At 45.0% G+C, this 18,602-nt stretch overlaps 1 protein-coding gene across 1 annotated transcript in view; it reads right to left on the reverse strand.

Moving 5' to 3' along the window:
* The window catches only part of NFXL1 (nuclear transcription factor, X-box binding like 1), a 102,388-nt gene that overhangs the window by 50,273 nt on the left and 33,513 nt on the right, over positions 1-18,602 (reverse strand). The window contains exons 12-15 of the mRNA XM_075930466.2: positions 14,168-14,288; positions 8,526-8,682; positions 7,560-7,651; positions 4,451-4,472 (exon numbers count right to left, since the gene is read on the reverse strand). Of these exons, the coding sequence (XP_075786581.2) occupies positions 4,451-4,472; positions 7,560-7,651; positions 8,526-8,682; positions 14,168-14,288 (392 nt within the window). The remainder of the gene's footprint in view (positions 1-4,450; positions 4,473-7,559; positions 7,652-8,525; positions 8,683-14,167; positions 14,289-18,602) is intronic.

Raw genomic sequence — 18,602 nt, forward strand, 5'->3', positions numbered from 1 at the left:
TATGCCTCTGCTGAGACGCATGTAGTCTAGACATACCCTTGGAAAGACACCTTCCAGGAGAGGTGTAAAAGGGAGCACCTGGTTAATGGTTCAAAGGGGCAAACCATGAGCCTCAAGAGCATCAAATTTAGATCCCAAGGGGGCACCAGTTCCCACACCTGGGGGTAAACCCTGTCCAGGCCCCTGAGGAATCAATGCACCATGAGGTCTGAGAAAACTGTCCCGTCCCCATGAGCCAGAGTGGAAAGCCGAGATGGCTGCTAGATGGACTTGCACAGACGAGGGAGCCAGGCCCTGGAGCCTGAGCCCCAGGAGATAGTCCAAGATATCTGGGACCGGGGCCTCCATCGGAGGAACCCCCTTATCAGCCAACCATATCACAAACCATTTCCACTTTGCCAGATAGGAAGACCAAGTGGAGGGCTTCCGGTTCCCCAAAAGGACTGCCTGAACCTCCCCGGATCGCGGCCTCAGAGGCCATTAAGCATAGAGCTTCCACACCATAATGTGAAGGAAGCAGAGGTTCAAGTGCTTGAGCCTGCCGAACTCCTGTGAGATCAGGTCAGGACACAAGGGAGAGGCAGAGGCTGCTCCAGTGAGAGGGCGAGGAGATCCAGAAACCAATGCTGCTAAGGCCAGACAGAGACTATCAAGATTACTGAAGCCTAGAACTCCCTGACCCCGAGGATTACTTTGGGAATCAGCAGGAAGGGAGGGAAAGCATATAGCAGACCCAGAGGTCAAGGGATCATCAGTACATCCCCCAGACAACCCGGGCTATGCCCAAACAGAGAGCAAAACCAGGGACACTTCCTGTTGACACGGGTAACGAACAAGTCCAGGTGGGGAAGCCCCCACCTGCAGAAGATAGAGCGAGCTACATCTGCCCTCAGACCATTCATGCCCCTGAAAGGACCTGCTGCGGCGGTCCACCAGTTTGTTCTGAACCCTGGGCAGATAGGTGACCACCGGGTGAATCTTGTGAGCCACCCAAAATTCCCAGAGGAGGAGAGCCTCCCTGCACAGGGGATAGGAACAAGCACTACCCTGTTCATATAAAACATCGCAGCTGTGTTGTCGGTCAAAATTGAAATGCACCTGTTTCAGAGCTGCGGTAGGAACACTCTGCAAGCTATGTGGATAGCTCTCAGCTCCCTGACACTGATGTGGAGGGAGAGATCCGTGGGACCCCACAGACCTTGCGTCTGAATCTTCCCAAGGTGGGCTCCCCAGCCCATATCGGAGGCGTCCATCTCCAGCTGGATGGACGGGGAAGGGTGATGAACAGCATCCCTTCACGTGCCACTTCCTTGCAGACGGCCAAAGAAGGAGGGGGAGTAAGTGTGAGTGAAGACTAGACGACCTGGCGGCAAAGGAGCAATCTATAACCATTGATGCATACCCCAACTCATAAGGTGACTGGATATTGACAGATTGACGAGCCGTGAAGCAAGCGGGCACCCCCGAAAGATGATTGATTATGGGATAAGCCTTGGAAAATGTTTTGGGAACACGGACATCAAAAAGATAACGTTCCAGTCACAAGCTGACAGAGTGGAATACATTGATTTCAACAAAGGATTATAAAAGCAGAGTGCTTTGATATGGAACTTTGGGTTTGGTCTTGCCAACAAATCCAGAGGAGCATCGGATCGATCGACTGACAAAGGCCCTGCTCCCCGCTGTGTTCTAAATTGATACAGACTCTGGACTGGTAACTATGACATCGTCTGGCAAGACTATGTGTATGTTGTTTGTGTGTATGAGTGACTGAAAAGCATATGCAACTGTTGTATTCTCAATCAATGCAGTACTGCCTTTTCCCCCATAAAAGATCTCGTGTGCTTCGTTTAAAGAGACAGAGTTGCCCTAGAGTCCTTTAGTCTATGAAGGCTGGTGTCAGTTCATTCGGAGAACAAACCGCCACCCTCCAAGGGCAGGTCCTGGATTGTGTGCTGGACTTCTGGAGGAATGCCAGACACCTGCAACCATGCGCTCCTACGCAGGCCCAGGCCCATGGCGGGTGGAAGAACAGGTGCCCATAGCCCACTTCAGGGACAAAGTAACAGTGCTCTGCCCTCTTGTCCACGGGCGGGATAGATGTTGGCATCTGCCAGAGGGTCTTTGTAATCTTACCCACTGTCTTAGAGGCAGGGCCACCCAGGACGGCACCTCAGCATTGAGAATGTCAACCGTAGAGTCTGAGTCCTCAGAGGTCTGTTTGAGCTGGACCCCAGGGCTCTGGGCCAATCTCTGAAGGAGTTCTTGATGGGCCCGCGAGTCCATAGCCGGAGTTGACGCTGAGGCTAACCCTAGGGCCTCATCCAGGAAGGACGAGTATTCCCGCACTGTCAAGTCTTCCCTTTCATGAGGCCACTTGGACGCTTGAGATGGGGCACACTGCTCCAACAGCCCCTGACCTCTGACTCCCCACACTCTCCCCCGTACCATGAAGGGCTGCGGTGCCGGAGCACTCATCAGCGGAGTGGCTGAAGGTAAGGCTCTAATCCCCAAATGCGCAGATCCTGCTATAGAGAGGATGCTCCTCTGGGCCTGATGGTACGCCCAGGGGGTCCAGAACGGCTGCTGCTTTGACTGTTGCCGCTGTGAGGCCAAGTTTGTGCTAGTGCTCACTACACCATGATTGGGAATGGCGCCGAGACTTGGAGCAGCGCCGAAATGAAGAGTGGTGCTGGAATGGGGATTGGCACAGAGATTTTGACCAGTGCCAGGAGGAGGAGCAGTGCCAAGAGTGAGAACGAGAATGATACCGGGGCTGAGACGCCCTTGATGGTACAGACTCCACATCAGACTCCGACAAGTAATCAGAATCTGACCACGGCAGTGCAGAGGTCAGGCCTGGGGACTGAAGCCTCTCTGCATGCGGGGCCATGGAGGCAGGCTTGCCCCAGTGCCATACCGGCAGAGGAAGCATGAGTCACTCCGGTGCCACCAACTGGGCCACCGAAATGAGCGTGCTTGATGCCAAGCTGTCTCTGGACTCCTGAGTGCGCAAAGCTGTTGGTGCCACAGGGCATGCCGGCATTAGCATCAAGGCTGGGGAACACCATGCCCCATGGCGTGCTGGTATGGGTGGTGGTACGGGCCTACCTGGATCCGGTGCTGTTGACGAGGCCAGAGACCAGTTCCGACACTTTGGGTGAGGCGAGGGCAAGTCAGCCATCAACTCAATCAGCTTCCACGCCGCCTCAAATGTATCCAGAGTGGAAGGCCATTTGGACCTGAGACAACTTCTACCCTGCACCACAGCTCCTGGTCACGCTCGACTGGCCACTCTCCAGCCCAGGAGTCGTTGACCTTGCAGCCGGTGTGGGCACATCAGGGTGCCCCAACTGGGGCGCACCTCAGGCACACAGTAGGGCGGTGACCTGCCCCCTCCACTCTTCTTGCTCTGCACTGGTGACTGTGAGCGACGTTGCGCCATGGGGTGCCTCAACACTGAGGAGGCCCCTAAGGAACCAGGAGTCTCCTGCACCGAGGGCAATGCACTGTGGGATTGCGGTGCTGAGTCCAATGACAGTGCCAGGAAAAGCACCGACTCCATAAGGAGTATCTTCAAGTGCAAGTTCCTCTTGTGTGGAGTTCTGGGCTTGAAACTACAACAGATTCTACAGTTAGCCGGGACACGGGCTTTGCCCAAGCACTAATCGTGTGGGTCACCACAAGGCACAAGCTTGGAACAGCCAGTGCAGGGCTTAAAACCGTAGCACCCTGGCATGCCCTGTGGGCTGGACAAGGGGACGCAACAGGCGAGTCCCAACCCAAACTACATAACTATCTAACTAACAGGGAAGGTAACTTGGGTAAGAAAACAAAGGGGTTCAACAAGGTGCTAACTACTGAGAATGCAATAGATACTGCTGAGATCACGCTTGGCAAGCGAGAAGGGAGCTCCAACAACTGTCACGGGAGGTAAGAAGGAGCTAAGTGGGTGGAGGGCCAGCAGGGATATATATGCACCAATGCAGTGGTGCCACTACAGGGGGCTCCCCGGCTGGCCTGATGGGTACCGCTAAGGGAAAACTCTCTGGCAAAACACACACATGGTGTGTGCACACCTAAGTGGAATGGACATAAGCCAGAACTCAAAGAAGAAACAGTGCTTACATGTAACCCATTGAAAAAGGAGTGAAATATTTAAAGAAAGAGACAGCATTCATTAAACACACTCACTAGTCCTAGTCCAAGAGCATTTTACCTAAATAAGCTGTATAAAAGGTAGTCTAAAAAGCCAAGAGCTTAGAATTTTAGATTGCTTGATCAAAGTTTAGTGTTACACATTTTCTAATACCGTGCAATAATATTGTCCTAATGAGCATGCCAGCACTCATATAAAAACACATCATAGATTTTAAGGCAGATTAGTTCTTACAAAAACTAATCAAAACAAAGCATATTTCACTCAAATGGTCATTTATCTGTGACTTACCTCATGCTGCCCAAGGCATTCCCTGCAGAAAAGAAAAAAAAAAAGAATTGCAAACAGCTGCATTCCTTAGAACAATAAGGCATCTGAAGCAATGGGAAAGAATCTGTTATAAGCCATAGTGTGCCAAATTCAGGCTGCCAGTTCCACAAATACACATAACTTTTCTACTTCGTTCCATCTTCTCTAGGGCCATGCCTACACTAGTGAGCTTACAACACAGCTGTACCAATGCAGCTGTGCTGCTGTACAGCCTGTGTAGCCACTCTCTGCCAATGGCAGAGAGCTCAGAACTCACCAGTTGATATAATTAAACCACCACCACTGTGCAATGGTAACTGTTCACATCGGTGCTTCTCTCAGTGCAACTTCTCACTCACAGAAGTGTTTTATTCACATTCCCAAGAGTCATAAATTATACCAGCAAAAGTGCTAATATAGACATAGGCTGAGAGTTCACACAAATTTAAGGGCATTCCTAAATATGGCCTCAAGCACATTTTAACAAAGGTGCTCACTGGTCTACTTGCTTTAATTCTCCCCTACCACCACATCCTTTCAGCAAGAATTTCATGGAGGGAGGCTCTATCTGGCACCACATCAAGATCAAAGGAGGAGTTCAACATTCACACTATTTCTGTAGCACAATTATTTCAGTGAACTGTTCGATTTTCTTATCCATACGTTAAGAATGGAAAATTAGAGATTATTTGGATTCTACTTTCTGATGTTTTCATAGACAGAATCCCAGAATCAATTATTCCAACTGCAGAGCCTGCAAGGCTGTATAAAAAAAGTGTGTTATCTTTATTGCTGACATTTCTCTGGTTTATTGTTTCAACTGCTACATCTAGACTGCAGGCTTCTTTTAGAGTGATCTTCCTGAAAAACTTTTCGAAAGAGAGCCTCCACACACAAAATCGCATCGAAAAAGTGATCTGCTTTTTCGAAAGATAGCGTCCAATCAATGAGGATGTTATCTCACATTTAACTTGTGATTACTATGGATGGAGTGGCCACCAGGGTACCCGTGCTTTTTCCTGGAGACATCTTCTTTTGACAAAAACCCCTCTTCCCCATCCACACACGCCTTTTCCCGAAAGAGCTCTTTCAGAAAAAGGCTTCTCCTTCATAGAAAGAGGTTTACTGCTGTTGGAAAAACCCCTGCATTCTTTCGACTTTCTGAACGCAATTGCAGCATGGATGTAAGTGAAGTTTTTCTGGAAAAACTGTTTTTCCCGGAAAAACTCTGCAGTGTAGGCACACTCAAAATACAATGACCCCAATTCTCAGTTCTGGCTAAAGAACATGGAAGAATTTAGGATAGATGATGGCATCTGGCAACAACTACTGTTGATTCTATGCAGGCCTGTCTCATCTGTTTGGGCTCTCTGCAGGCTGCCCACCACCAAACTGCTATGAAGGAAATCCCAGCTTCTATCCTCTCACGTGTTTTAAGTCTCCCTGCGTCTAAGGTTAACACGCTATTTCCTCCCTTAAACACTGTGGCATATTTCCTGGGCACCGACTCTGTCTGCTACTCCTTACTGGAAATGGAGTCCATTAACCCACCTACCTTAAGCCCCATGACCGATCTGGCCTTCCAAGATACCTCATGAACTTGAGCAGACCCTCTCCCACAACTCCACCCAAGGCACGCTCCATCTTAGTTACAGTTTAACTCTCTCTGGAGGCATGTTATAGTTGTAAGCACGTAACATACATACACATCTCACACTTTATTCTTTAATTACTCAATTAAAAAAATATGATTATTTTAAAGAAACTCTACATGCAGTGCCCCACACACAAGTTCACCCTCTTTTTGGGAGTCCTTTGGGATCACCTGCATTTAAGGCGGCAGGTCTCCGCAAGTCCATTTGCCTCAGCTAGTGCCCACAGTAGTGTCCATCATCTTGAACTAGTAAAATTGACCAAAAAGAACCCTGAAAAGAGCAGTTCCCATCTTTTTATAACCTTTCTGTCCTTGTCAAATGACTCCCAGAATCAGACTCCACAGGTAACTTGGTTGCCGGATTGCATCCCCAACAATAAACCAAGTTCTTGTGATGAAGATACAGCATATTGTTTACAGCTACTCCATTTCAATGGAAAAGCCATGAAGATTTAGGGTATCTTCTATAAAGAATATGTCAATTGCCACGGAAAAAAAAAAACACCCACTCTTCCTTAAAAAATGAGGTTCACGTGTTTTTTTCAAAATAGGGGGGTTTTCCCCAAAAAAACCACGTCCAGACTACTTTCATTTTCTAAAGCTCTGCTTTTGAAAGTGAGAGATCTGAAGATTTGCATATCTTCAGATATGCAAATTCCTTTTTCAAAAATAGAGAGTAGTTTAGATGTACACTTAGCGCCTGTACCTCTGCCATCCTGTTGGAATTTTAGTCTAAAATGGAGGCAACAAACAATATGAAAGGACAAATGAGATGTACATTCAAAATGGAGACCAAAAGATACATACATTTCATAGTCTAACACAGAATTACAATATAGTACGGATAGACTAAGTCATCAGAGCCTCTCCACAACACATTTCCTGTGTGATGCTAGTCAAGTCATTTCACAGGTGGTCACTAACTGTGCATTCCTCATTTGTTGGGTAACGGATATGAGACATTGGATTCGGATTTGCACCAGTCCTGGACATCCACAGTTGTGAGTGAAGTCAATGGGAGCTGTCCTTTGAGCATGAAATGCTATATAACGTTATGTATTCTGGAAAAAAAATCATCATATTTCTGTGCCTCAGTCCCGTATTTATAAAATATTTTCAACATAGCTTTGTGCATTTGTTTACAAATATTTTAAAATCAGGCACTTATTTTACTCTTTCTATTCATCCTTTTTTGCACTGAGCAGACAATTCCAGGATGCTAACTATTGGCCACCGAAAGAAATTCCCTGCCTTCTGAGATTATACCATTTCCATCAAAAATATAACAGGCTTCATGAGTACAAATCCTTGTAAAATTCTAAAGCACAAAAGAAATTGATGCTTTAAACATTATATAGCAGTATAAAATGATACAATTTCAAAGCAAAAATAAAAAAACACTCCAAAAAACAAACCCCACAACATTTTTATACTTACGTTGGTATAGGAACCTGACACAGGGGGCAAGGTAATGAAGTTTGAATAAAAGCTGGCTCAGATGGCTGTTCCCAGGGACCAGCAGGTTGGTGCTGAAAGCAAAACAAATACATTGCTATGTTTATATTACATCATATAAGCTGTGGCGACAAGCAGAGCCATCTGTTTAGCTAAAAATATCCATAATGACTGGTAAGATCTTAGTTCTAACAGGTTTATTTTTCCCTTAACTGAAGAAATTATACTTACTGAAACTAAGACATGAATACAGTAGATTTCTGGATAATCATTTCATTTTTTAGTATTACTAAGAACATGAGCCTGAAATCCAGACAGCTTTATTATAAAAGCCACTATTTCATTCCCTAGCATATCTTACTGTTAACCTGACAACAAGGGCAAGTAAAAAAATTAGTCATATCATTCCAAACATTACAGGCAAAGAATGTGTAATTTAACAGTGCTCTCTCACCTGGTCAATACACTCTGTTCCAGGAGTATTACTATATTTTGATGTTGTCTACTTTTCACATGAAGCTTAAAGTCTAAAAGCGTCAATGTATAGTTTCCTATTTTGAACTGCTTCCTAACATGATCATTTAGCAAATACCTAGAAGCTAACCAATTTTAATAGAGACAAAAATTAAGGCGTATGCTGATTTTGCATACAATATATTAAATAAGTTTGTCGATAGTTTTAAAGAACAACAGAGGAAGAGGAAAGAAAAGGAAGACTCTTGATTTACCTGTGGACGTATATGAACTGTCAAGTGTCATTTATGGCCATACAAAGAGAAATTAGATTTTAAACAAGGCAAAGAGAATCACAATTCTAATTTCTCAAGTTAGTATCACACAGCTTATTCAACCTTAAATATTTACTTCTAATAGCTATGCTTTTCAACATAAAATCAGGGACAGGAGTGTTCACCATTCTTCTTGGGAAGCACAGTTCTAGCACCTTACCAAGCCAGTTTGCTTCACAAGAGCTTCATCATGGCAAGAAGCAGGACATAAGTGGCCGCACTTTAACACTTTCCGGCAGGGCTGACGACATGCAGGGCAAGGGCCAAAGTGACAACTGTGTCTCTCTTGGCTGGTATGATGGCAAGTTGGTGGCCGGCTAAAGTAAAAATCCAAGAATAAATATGATATGAAACATTTTACTGCGATCCTTAGCTGTATGCATTAATACAATCAAAGAATTAGGGAGCACCAATTATTGTATTTAATAATTGTATATAAGTTATATTTAACAGTGCTTTGATATGTATTTAGCTAATTCAAAATGAACTTAACAAAATATCAGATATACTTATAACACAGCAACCCATCAAGTCCTTTCTGCGCCTTCCACTGCAATTTAGACACTGCCTACTCCTTACATTTATGCTATCCTGCCTTGCACTTTCATAGTTTCCTGATCTTTTCAGGACACCTTTCACCCAAAAAAGGAGACTTCGGCAGAACCCTCACCTCCTCTGCTTACTACTAAACACAAGCAGCCCTGCTGAGATCAGGCTGGCTCAACTTCCACCTTTGTTTTAAGTGGAAAAATCAAACATGGCACTCTCTCAGGACAAACAGATGAGTTAACTTGAAAGTCTTGTTTTTCTTGGTGCTCTCTCACTGCTGCTTTCTCTTCATCCCTGTAGGCCTCACAAACCATAAAAAAATTTCAGATTTTCTGGATAAGAGTCATTCAATCAGTTCCTATAAGCAATCAGGATGGGTCAACTCAGGGTTTTATTTACATTACTCTCTCACACACAGGAATATGAAGTCTTGAAGATCACCCTTGACAGCTACTTCCTGAATTTGTGCATATGAAAGGTTTGGATGGAAGCCCTAACACTCCTTGCCTATTGTTCATACAGGCAATTTTCTTTTGCTCAGCTTACCTTCAGAATACCTACCCATCTCCATGTTCCATTTCACTGGGGCCATTGCAATGTTCTCCACTTGGCTCTTGGCTAACTCTACCAATTTATCACCGATTTCTTCACTCTAATCTACAGTAAACTTCCGATAATCCGGCACCTTTAGGACCCCGGGGGTGCCGGATTATCAGATTTGCTGGACTATCAGAAGGGGGGGCTATGAGGGGTCTGGGATGGGGGCAGGATGCCACCCCAGACCCCTCGTAGCCCCCCCTTCCGATAGTCCGGTTCTGCCCCAGGCATCCCTGATTCAGCCGCTGCTGGTCAGTTTCAGCAGCGGCTGAATCAGGGACTCCTGGGGCAGAGCAGCTGGAGTGCTGCGGGGTTGGTCTGGTAGTGCCGACCCTTGGCGCAGCAAGACAAACCCAGCAGCACCCGAGCTGCTCTTGGGGACGCCTGGGGCAGAGCAGCTAGGCACTACTGGACCAACACAGCAGCACCCCAGCTGCTCTACCCCAGGTGTCCCCGATTCAGCCGCTGCTGAAACTGATCAGCGGCTGACTCCAGGAAGCCCGAGGCAGAGCAGCTCTGCCTCGGGCTTCCTGGAGTCAGCCGCTGGTCAGTTTCAGCAGCGGCTGAATCGGGGACAGCTGGGGTGCTGCCGGGTTAGTCCCGCAGCCCGAAGGGGCAGCGCTACGGGACCAACCCAGCAGCGCCCCAGCTGCTCTGCCCTCAGCTTCCTCGATTCAGCCACTGGTCAGTTTTAGCAGCGGCTGAATTGGGAAAGCTGGGGGCAGAGCAGCTCCAATGGTCCGGCTGCCCGGAGCCCTTCCGGGTTCCTGACGGTGCCGGACCATCAGGAGTGCCGGACCATCAGAGTTTTACTGTGTATAGTTTTTTTTACACCATCCTCTTCCCTGCAGCATCTGAGTACTTTCTAATACTGCACTAAGTGACATGACTGAAATGTCATATGTTCTTGATTTTCATCCATCCCTCTTGAACTTCACAAGAACCTAGCAATTCTAGTGGCTAATTAGGATATACACATCCTGATCAAAGCCCTGTTGAAGTGGTCATGGGACAAGGTTCTGTAGTACCATGCATCCCAGGCCTTCCTAATCAATCAGGACAATTCATATGCGCTTCTTTCAGGTCCTCATGATCCTGTGACTTGACAAAAGGCCACATTTCTCCAGATAGGTTTTAGCAGTCTACTCTAATAGGTCAAGACATGAAATACTATGGCCAAAGCCTTTCTTTGCCTTCTGAACCACTTTGTTGCCTGCGGTGAGCTACACTGAGCGTCTACAATACTTCTCTCTGGTCCAATAGCACTCTACTTCTTTCTTCAAGTAATTCCTTTTTTTTTTTTTTAACCAGTTAGGTCTTCTTTCTTTTCAGATGTTCTAACTTACCCCATAACAGGGCAGGTCCTTCTTTTGCTAACCTCTTCTAGTTTCTTACCATGGATACCAATCCCAGGATATGACTTGCACCAGCATTCCCCCATACCAGCAGACTTAGTCCCTTCCCAAACAGACTAATCATCAGTTGACTTGAGCCTCAGACCATCTTAGCCCTTCAGACACAAAAGGTACTGTACTTTCACATGTACCTTCTGATGCAGCCTGGCAACTAGACTAAGCAAACAGCGATCAAGTGCACATCCCTCTCCTGCATCTGGGCAGAGTCTTACTTCTTTCTTGTCACTCTAGGAAGTCTACTAGTGGGGAAAATTGGAAGGTCAGTTCAGCTGAAATCATCAGTGAACGATATTTCAATATCTTCAACTTTAAGCAAATATGCTGCATCCTGAAATCTCAATGATTGACTGTTACAGAGTAAACTGATCTATTTTCCTTTCTCTCTGCACATTCAGGCTCTGGTGTAAATATGTTAGTACTTTGGTCTAAAGATCAGGCCAAGAGCCAAGACGCTGCTCCTTCCAATCTTACTCCTACCTACTGCACCACCAGTGCTTAAGAAGGTCAAGCAGGACAAATCATAGATACTATTTTTAGTCTGCTGGTGAGACAGATGCCTCTGGTTTCAGGTACTAATAAGCCTGCTGGCAGACTGGGTCAACCTTCAAATCATATCAAACTACCATTTTCCCCCACTCAGTCAATTCCAGTTTTCCCTGAAAGACAGACTTCATTCCCCAGAAAAATAGGTTAACATTGTCTCATTAATAAGGGCTGTGTCTAGATTACATCCCTTTTCTCAAAAAAGGGATGTACAGGCAGTCCCCGGGTTACGTACAAGATAATAAACCTACAGTCCCTAAGTTGAATCTGTAAGTCAGTCAGAACTGGCATCCAGATTCAGCCGCTGCTGAAAATGACCAGCAGCTGACTACAGGAAGCCTGAGGCAGAGTTGCTCTGCCCCGGGCTTCCTGGAATCAGCCTCTGATCAGTTTCAACAGGCTGAATCTGGACTCCAGTTCCGACTTACATACAGATTCAACTTAAGAACCCCAGGCGTCCCCAAGTCAGCTGCTGCTGAAACTGATCAGCGGCTGATTCCAGGAAGCCCGGGGCAGAGCAACTCTGTCTCGGGCTTCCTGTAGTCAGCACTGGTCAGTTTCAGCAGCGGCTGACTTGGGGACGCCTGGGGCAGAGCAGCTGGGGTGCTGCTGGGTTGCTCCAGTAGCGCCGCTCCTCGGCGCTACTGGACCAATCCACCAGCGCCCCAGCTGCTCTACCACAGGCGTCCGGAGAAAACCCTGGACTGCGGGGGGGGAGGGGGGCGTACTAGCTGTCCGGGTCCTCCGTGGCTTTGCTCCGCTTTTCTCCCCGTCTCCCTGGTCTGTTGGTCTCCAGCAGACCAGGGAGACCGGGAGCAAAGCCGTGGAACACGCCGGCAGCGGGACAGCGGCGGCGCGTCTGGGCTGTCCGCTGCCCGCGTGCTCCGTGGCTTTGCTCCCGGTGTCCCTGGTCTGCTGGAGACGGTCCCCAGCAGACCTGGGACACCCGGAGCAGCTTTTCTCGCCCCGGAGGTCGAGGTGGCGGGACCGCTGCGCTCTGGGCGGTCCCGCTGCCTGCGAGCTCCGGGGCAAGAAAGCCCCGTTCGTAAGTGAAGATCCAACAGCAGTTTAGACCGGGATTGATCAAAAATGAAACCCTTTTTCAAAAGAGGAGTACAGGATCTTTTGAAAAAGGGTTTTTCTTTTTGATCGATCCCCGTCTAAACTGCTGTTTTTCTTTCAAAAAGCCCAGTTTTGAAAAAAACTGTGGCCATCATTATGCAAATGAATCACGGGAAATTTAAATCCCAGCTTCATTTGCAATTTCCAAGTGTCTAATTTACATCCCTCTTTCTAGAAAAGGGATGTAATGTAGACACAGCCAAGCATTCAGTGAGATATGGTGATTGTTTTGAGAACTATCAAATCCACCACCAACAGAAAGCATCTTGATTGCCCATGAGCAACTAAAACACCCAACCGGGTCAAAAGGTCAGCCTGCTAATCATAGCCACTCCCTAGACAGAGTTGAAACCTCATTTTCAAAGGTTTCTAAGGCAGCAGCACAGTGTTTTCCAGAAGTGGCAAAGTGCTATCCATCTGGCTCTGTCCATATCAGAGAATGCTTTCTTTAGATACAGCTCTCCACATGGTAATAAAGTTCAGATATCTTCTTTACAATACTGTTAGTAAGTCTGCTGTGTGTCTGACTGTCCCTTCCTGCTGAGGTGCCAAAAGATGAATGTACAAAAGAAAGTTGCTCACTGGCAACTTTGTCATTGTCCTCTTCTCTCATCCTACATCTCCCTCTCCTTATATAAGAAAAGACACTCCCTTATATACTTAAATCTCATTCTCTAACTCTCCTGCAGAAATACACTTCTTAAGATGACAAGACTTGGACCTTATTTAATGTTTGCCATTGTTTGCCTCGGAGGTAAAGCCATGATGTTATGTCCTTGACTGTTCCACAATGGAAGAAAAGAAAATAATGCAAACAAATAATTTCTCTTTAATGTGATTTATTTAACTTTATTTTAAGATAGTAAATCATCTGGATCTTTTAATTCAAAAGAACCATTAAACCATCATTTAAACTATATACACTCAATTATTAAAACTGATTTTTTCTTGAACATTTAAAGACTGTTGATTAAATGGTTTCTAGTCCTAGGCTACACAAAAGTCCATCAAGCTATTACACTTTAAAATGAACACACTAAAAAGAATAAATAAATAAATAAATAAATAAATGTTCTATGGATTTCAGTGCAAGTTTTATCTTTCCTATTCCCAAAGGCCATGGATTCTAGTGTATTTTAAAAGCCAGTTCCATTGGCAAATGAAAAGATTTTAATAGTGCAAGCATAAGCCAGTAAAACCATACTTCAATTGTAAAAATGAAAACAATGTAGGCCTTTAGTCTTCAACATCGTCAACTGCTTTGACCAGTTAACAAAAATTCTTGAGTTCCAAAGTGATACAGTCCTCTGAGGACAAAAAACAAAACAAAAAACAAACAAACAAAAAAACCAAAGTCAGTCTACTAAAAGGGGAATCTGAGTGGAAGGGACATTGCTGCAATTACCTTATACAGTGGAATATACAGAGGACCCTGAAAAGACAAGTCTTACATAATAAATCTGACAATGCTTCTGTCAGAGAAATAGTAGCATGCAAGCATTTAAATGCATTCAAATTCTTCAAGTCATCCAAAGAACTAGAAACCAATGTGTGTGCCCAAGTCTTCTGTACCAACCTGCAAAGCTCTTTGCATTTCGGAGGCTTGGTGCTACGTTCTCTGCCACATGGTACTTTGAGAATAGTTTTACCACAACTGCACAACACATCTACTGTCTCTGGACATGGATAGCAACTACCTAAAACAAATACATTAAGAGAGTGATGGTAAAAATATTTCATTGCTTCTAAAAACATTATAACAATTTTGAATTTGGAAACCCTTTTGTACTAGTTTGTCTACTCTGCATTGTCCGAAGAACATACGGCCATTACATTTGCATCTTGAGTCAAAGTGTCAAGAACCAATTTGCAGGAGCAATTTCAGACTTTTCAAACAAACATTAAGTTTGACTGTTCTATAGTGATATTACCATTATCCAAGAAAGGAAAGTTCAATTTGTAGATTTAAAATGCAAAGCAGTATTATCGGTGCAAGAGAAGTCACCCTGAGCAAATGGCACTTAAAGCAATTCTATTTCTATTTCACACACTCATGAATGTGAAGACATATTATAGCCTTTCATCAATTTCTGAAAGGTCAACAAAGAAAAATCAGATTTCTGACATTTATAAGATGCCATTTTGGAGCTTTTATCATACTTGACAAAAATGCAAATGTGTCACTTAACTGCACAGAAGCTGATAAAATGCACCTAATAAGTCTTCTTCCTTTTAAAATTATTTGTATTAGGAAACACATATTTTAGAAATAAAAAGGTAGAGCTCAAGAAGGTTAAAATAATATTATGATTCTTCCACTCATTTATCAAATACGAAATGTTAAATGTTATTGCGTATGCCGCTCTTGACATTAATTGCATACGAAAGCAGATATAGATGGAAAAGTGCAGGTTTTCACCTGAATATCTGTAACCCTATTTTTTTTTTTGTTAATTTTATGAAAAAATGTATAGTTCAAAACCATTAATGGAGATATAAATTTGTGGATAATCATGGCTGTCTCAATAGTATCTGAGATGCAATACTTCTAGAATCAGGATTCTTCTCACCAACAGCACAAAGTGCCCCAAAAGACATGCGAAAGTCCAATTGTCAATGAGGGGTGTGAGTGTACATAAATATAGAAAATGTATGCCGTCTCTTAATACATTTAAGAAATAGAGGCGTGGCGCCTGTGACCGGCTCATGACCAATCCCCCACAATACCTCTACCTCCTCTGCCCCCCACAGAGACAGTGCTGGGGGAAAACCAGCTTCTGCTCCTCAGCCCCTTGTTGCCTATATCAGGCAGCAAGGCAGTGGAAAGGGCTAGTTGAGTTACTACTCAACTATCTGATATGCTTATACTTATCGGATAGTCGACTAGTCGCTTACATTCCTAATTTAATATATACTTAGAGAGTCATTAATATTCTCTGCCTATTTCTATCACTTTTCAGCTGGCAAATGCACCTTTACGTGACAATCGGGTGACAGCCATTTTGCATGCAAAATATGCTGGAACTACTCTATCAGCAGCAGAAACTGACACAATCAAGTTAGCATTGGTCCATTTCATCACTATTTCCTTTGGGAAGGACATCACTGCTGTCAACAAAAGAGGCCAACAAAAAGTACCAAGATAATGCATAAAAACTATTTTGCCAGGGTTTGCAGCATTTTCTCATCTATCTTGCACTCATTAAAATTGTAGTATTCCCAAGGTCAGTGTTCCTCCCTCTTTCAGTGCACAGAGCATCAAGAGTATTAACTCTACTGTTACTCTTGGATTAAGCACTACAATGTTTTCATAATTAAATGTGTAAACTTTGATTTTCACTTATTAGGGAGGAATAACATGCTTTAGGGGATATAGCGTAAAAATGAAGGAAAGAACAAAAAAATACTCATGAGGAATCACTCCTTTAATACAACAACATCTCTTGCCAGTGCTAGAAAACTGACTTAATTTGCTCCAGAATTTTCCAGATATCACAGGTCTTATAAGTCTCTCTTTCCAGGTCTCCACTGTTTCCCCTTTTAAAGATTGGTAGTATAGTCATCCTCCTCCAGTTCTTTCGGAACTCATCTGTTCTCCATGAGTTCTCAAAGATAATCATTAATGATTCCAAGATTGCTTCCGCTAATTTCTAACTACTGTAGGATCAATTTATCAGGCTCCACCAACTTGAATGAATCTACCTTATCTAAATATGCTTTAGCTTTTCTTCCCCCTTTCCCTGTCTTGGCTTACCTTTCCTTCCCCTTGTTTATACATATTGTGTTATTTGGTCACACACACAACCAACCTTTTTTAGTGAGGACTGAAGCAAAATAGACTGACATTCTTTTACATTTTATTTGTTGGGTAAGGATGCATTTGAATCATGTATTTTTGCATTAAAACTTGAAAGCCTGATTTTAGTGCAATGTTATTTTCAATTGAAAAATTTGAACACAATTCTATTACCCTTTCCTGCATCCTGAATTAACAGTTTTCTATGTGATTTTTATCTTTTTATCTTCAAACAAAAATGCACGGTAGTGAGGGAACAAAACAAAAACAGTTTAAAATCCCCACACATCCCCAAACCCTAAATGAGTGATCTCCCATTCTTTCTTTCCAGATTGAAGTTTACACAGTAAAGTGAGCCCATAAACCATACTGCCTGAAAAATAAACATCTCCAAAATCAATTGAGAATTTCTTATATTTCAGCAAACATTATGGTCCCATAGTAGCCATTAATGCACCTCTTAATGTGCAAAGAAATGAAATAATTTAAGAAGTAATGTCACAACATTCTCAAGTTTGTAAATTAACAACTAGTATTTTAGCCAGGCAGGGAATAGTAATACTTCAAGGACAAACCTTATTTTATGACATTTCTTTGAAAAGTTAAGGAGTTCAAAGGCTTTTTGTAATAAAGTAGACCATTTTGGATATATATCAAGTTGAATATTATATGAGATGATATTTTTACTAACACCATTTAGAGATTTTTGATGTATAAAATTTAGTGTAGGAGTATATATCTAATGATTAAGTGTAGCAATTATAAACTTACAGAAGACATTACAACACTCTTGATGCTCTTAATGTATCAAGGACAATGCTTAAAATAAGACAATTCTAACCATTATGGAGTTAAGATATGGGAATTTTACAACATTTATATACTGAAATTATAATCAAGTTGGGGGGGGGGGGAGAATGTTCCTATTCTCGAGAAACAGATAAAAGTCTCCCAAATTAAAAAAGTTGAGAGAAAAAGAATAAAGCTCCCAGAAAATAATCACCAACTTACAACAAATGAGAACTTTTATATTGCTGTTAAATTGCTTAAGGAGCAGCAGCAAGAGAGAATTGAGCCAAAAAATTATTTTCTGATACCAGATCTGCATACATCCCAAAATACTGGACTGCCCATGCAAGATTCTAGAGCAGTGGTCCCCAACCTTTTGGGGCTGCCGGGCACCTGGGGGCGGGGCCGCTCACAGGCCACGTGACTGGGGGAGGGGCCAAGCATGCACCGCACGCCCAAGGTCAGCACCGGCATGTGCTGCAATCCCGGGCAGGGGCTGCCCAGGTTCCGCGCGCTGGGGCCGGCAAGGGCACGCGCGGCGCCCCTGGGGGCAGGGCCAAAGCCAGCGCCAGGGACGGCAAGGGCACGCGCGGCGCCCCTGGGGGCGGGGCCAAAGCCAGCGCCAGGGACGGCAAGGGCATGTGCGGGGGCTGGGGCCAGGGCCAGCGCACGCGCTGCGCACCTGGGGGCGGGGGTCAGGGTCGGCACCGGCACGCGCGGCGCACCCAGGGCCGGCCATGCGCCCAGGGCTGGCACCTGCTGCACTCCCGAGGGCGGCGGCAGAGCCAGCCCAGATTGCACTGCGGGCGCATGTAAAGGGCCCGGCGGGCACCATGGCGCCCGTGGGCACCGGGTTGGGGACCACGGTTCTAGAGGAAATAATCTGCTTCTTTTTAGAAATGGTCCAGCCTCTTAATACAACAGAGCAGAGTAACGATATAAAAAGTGCTGCATAACCCCAGTTCTCTCCAATTGAGGGATCAGTACCCTTTTCACTTGAGAGACCAAGTCTTCACTGTAGGTCCTGTGCTTCCAAACAGCAAGGCTAGCAGATTCAGACTTACAAAGACACCTATCCGGGATGGTCTCAGTGGTCCCCAACCTTGTGTGGCCCCGTGCCCGGCAGCCCCAAATGTGCCGCACGCCCAGGGGTGGCACCGTGCATATGCCACGTGCCCAAGGCGGGAGCCGCGGAAGTGGGTCTGGCCCACGAAAGCTCATCATCTAATAAACCATCTTGTTAGTCTTTAAAGTGCTACATTGTCCTGCATTTTGCTTCAACTACCCCAGACTAACACGGCTACATTTCTATCACTATCTTGCCTGGGGGTGGCACTGCGCACCCTTGGTGCAGGAATGGCTCGGGCCGGCCCTGGTCAGTAGGTGGGCGCGCATAAAAGCCCCAGTGAGCGCCCTCGCGCCCGCA

This window comes from Pelodiscus sinensis, chromosome 4, assembly GCF_052426305.1.
Source record: "Pelodiscus sinensis isolate ZL-2025 chromosome 4, ASM5242630v1, whole genome shotgun sequence".
Taxonomy (NCBI): Eukaryota; Metazoa; Chordata; order Testudines; family Trionychidae; genus Pelodiscus; species Pelodiscus sinensis.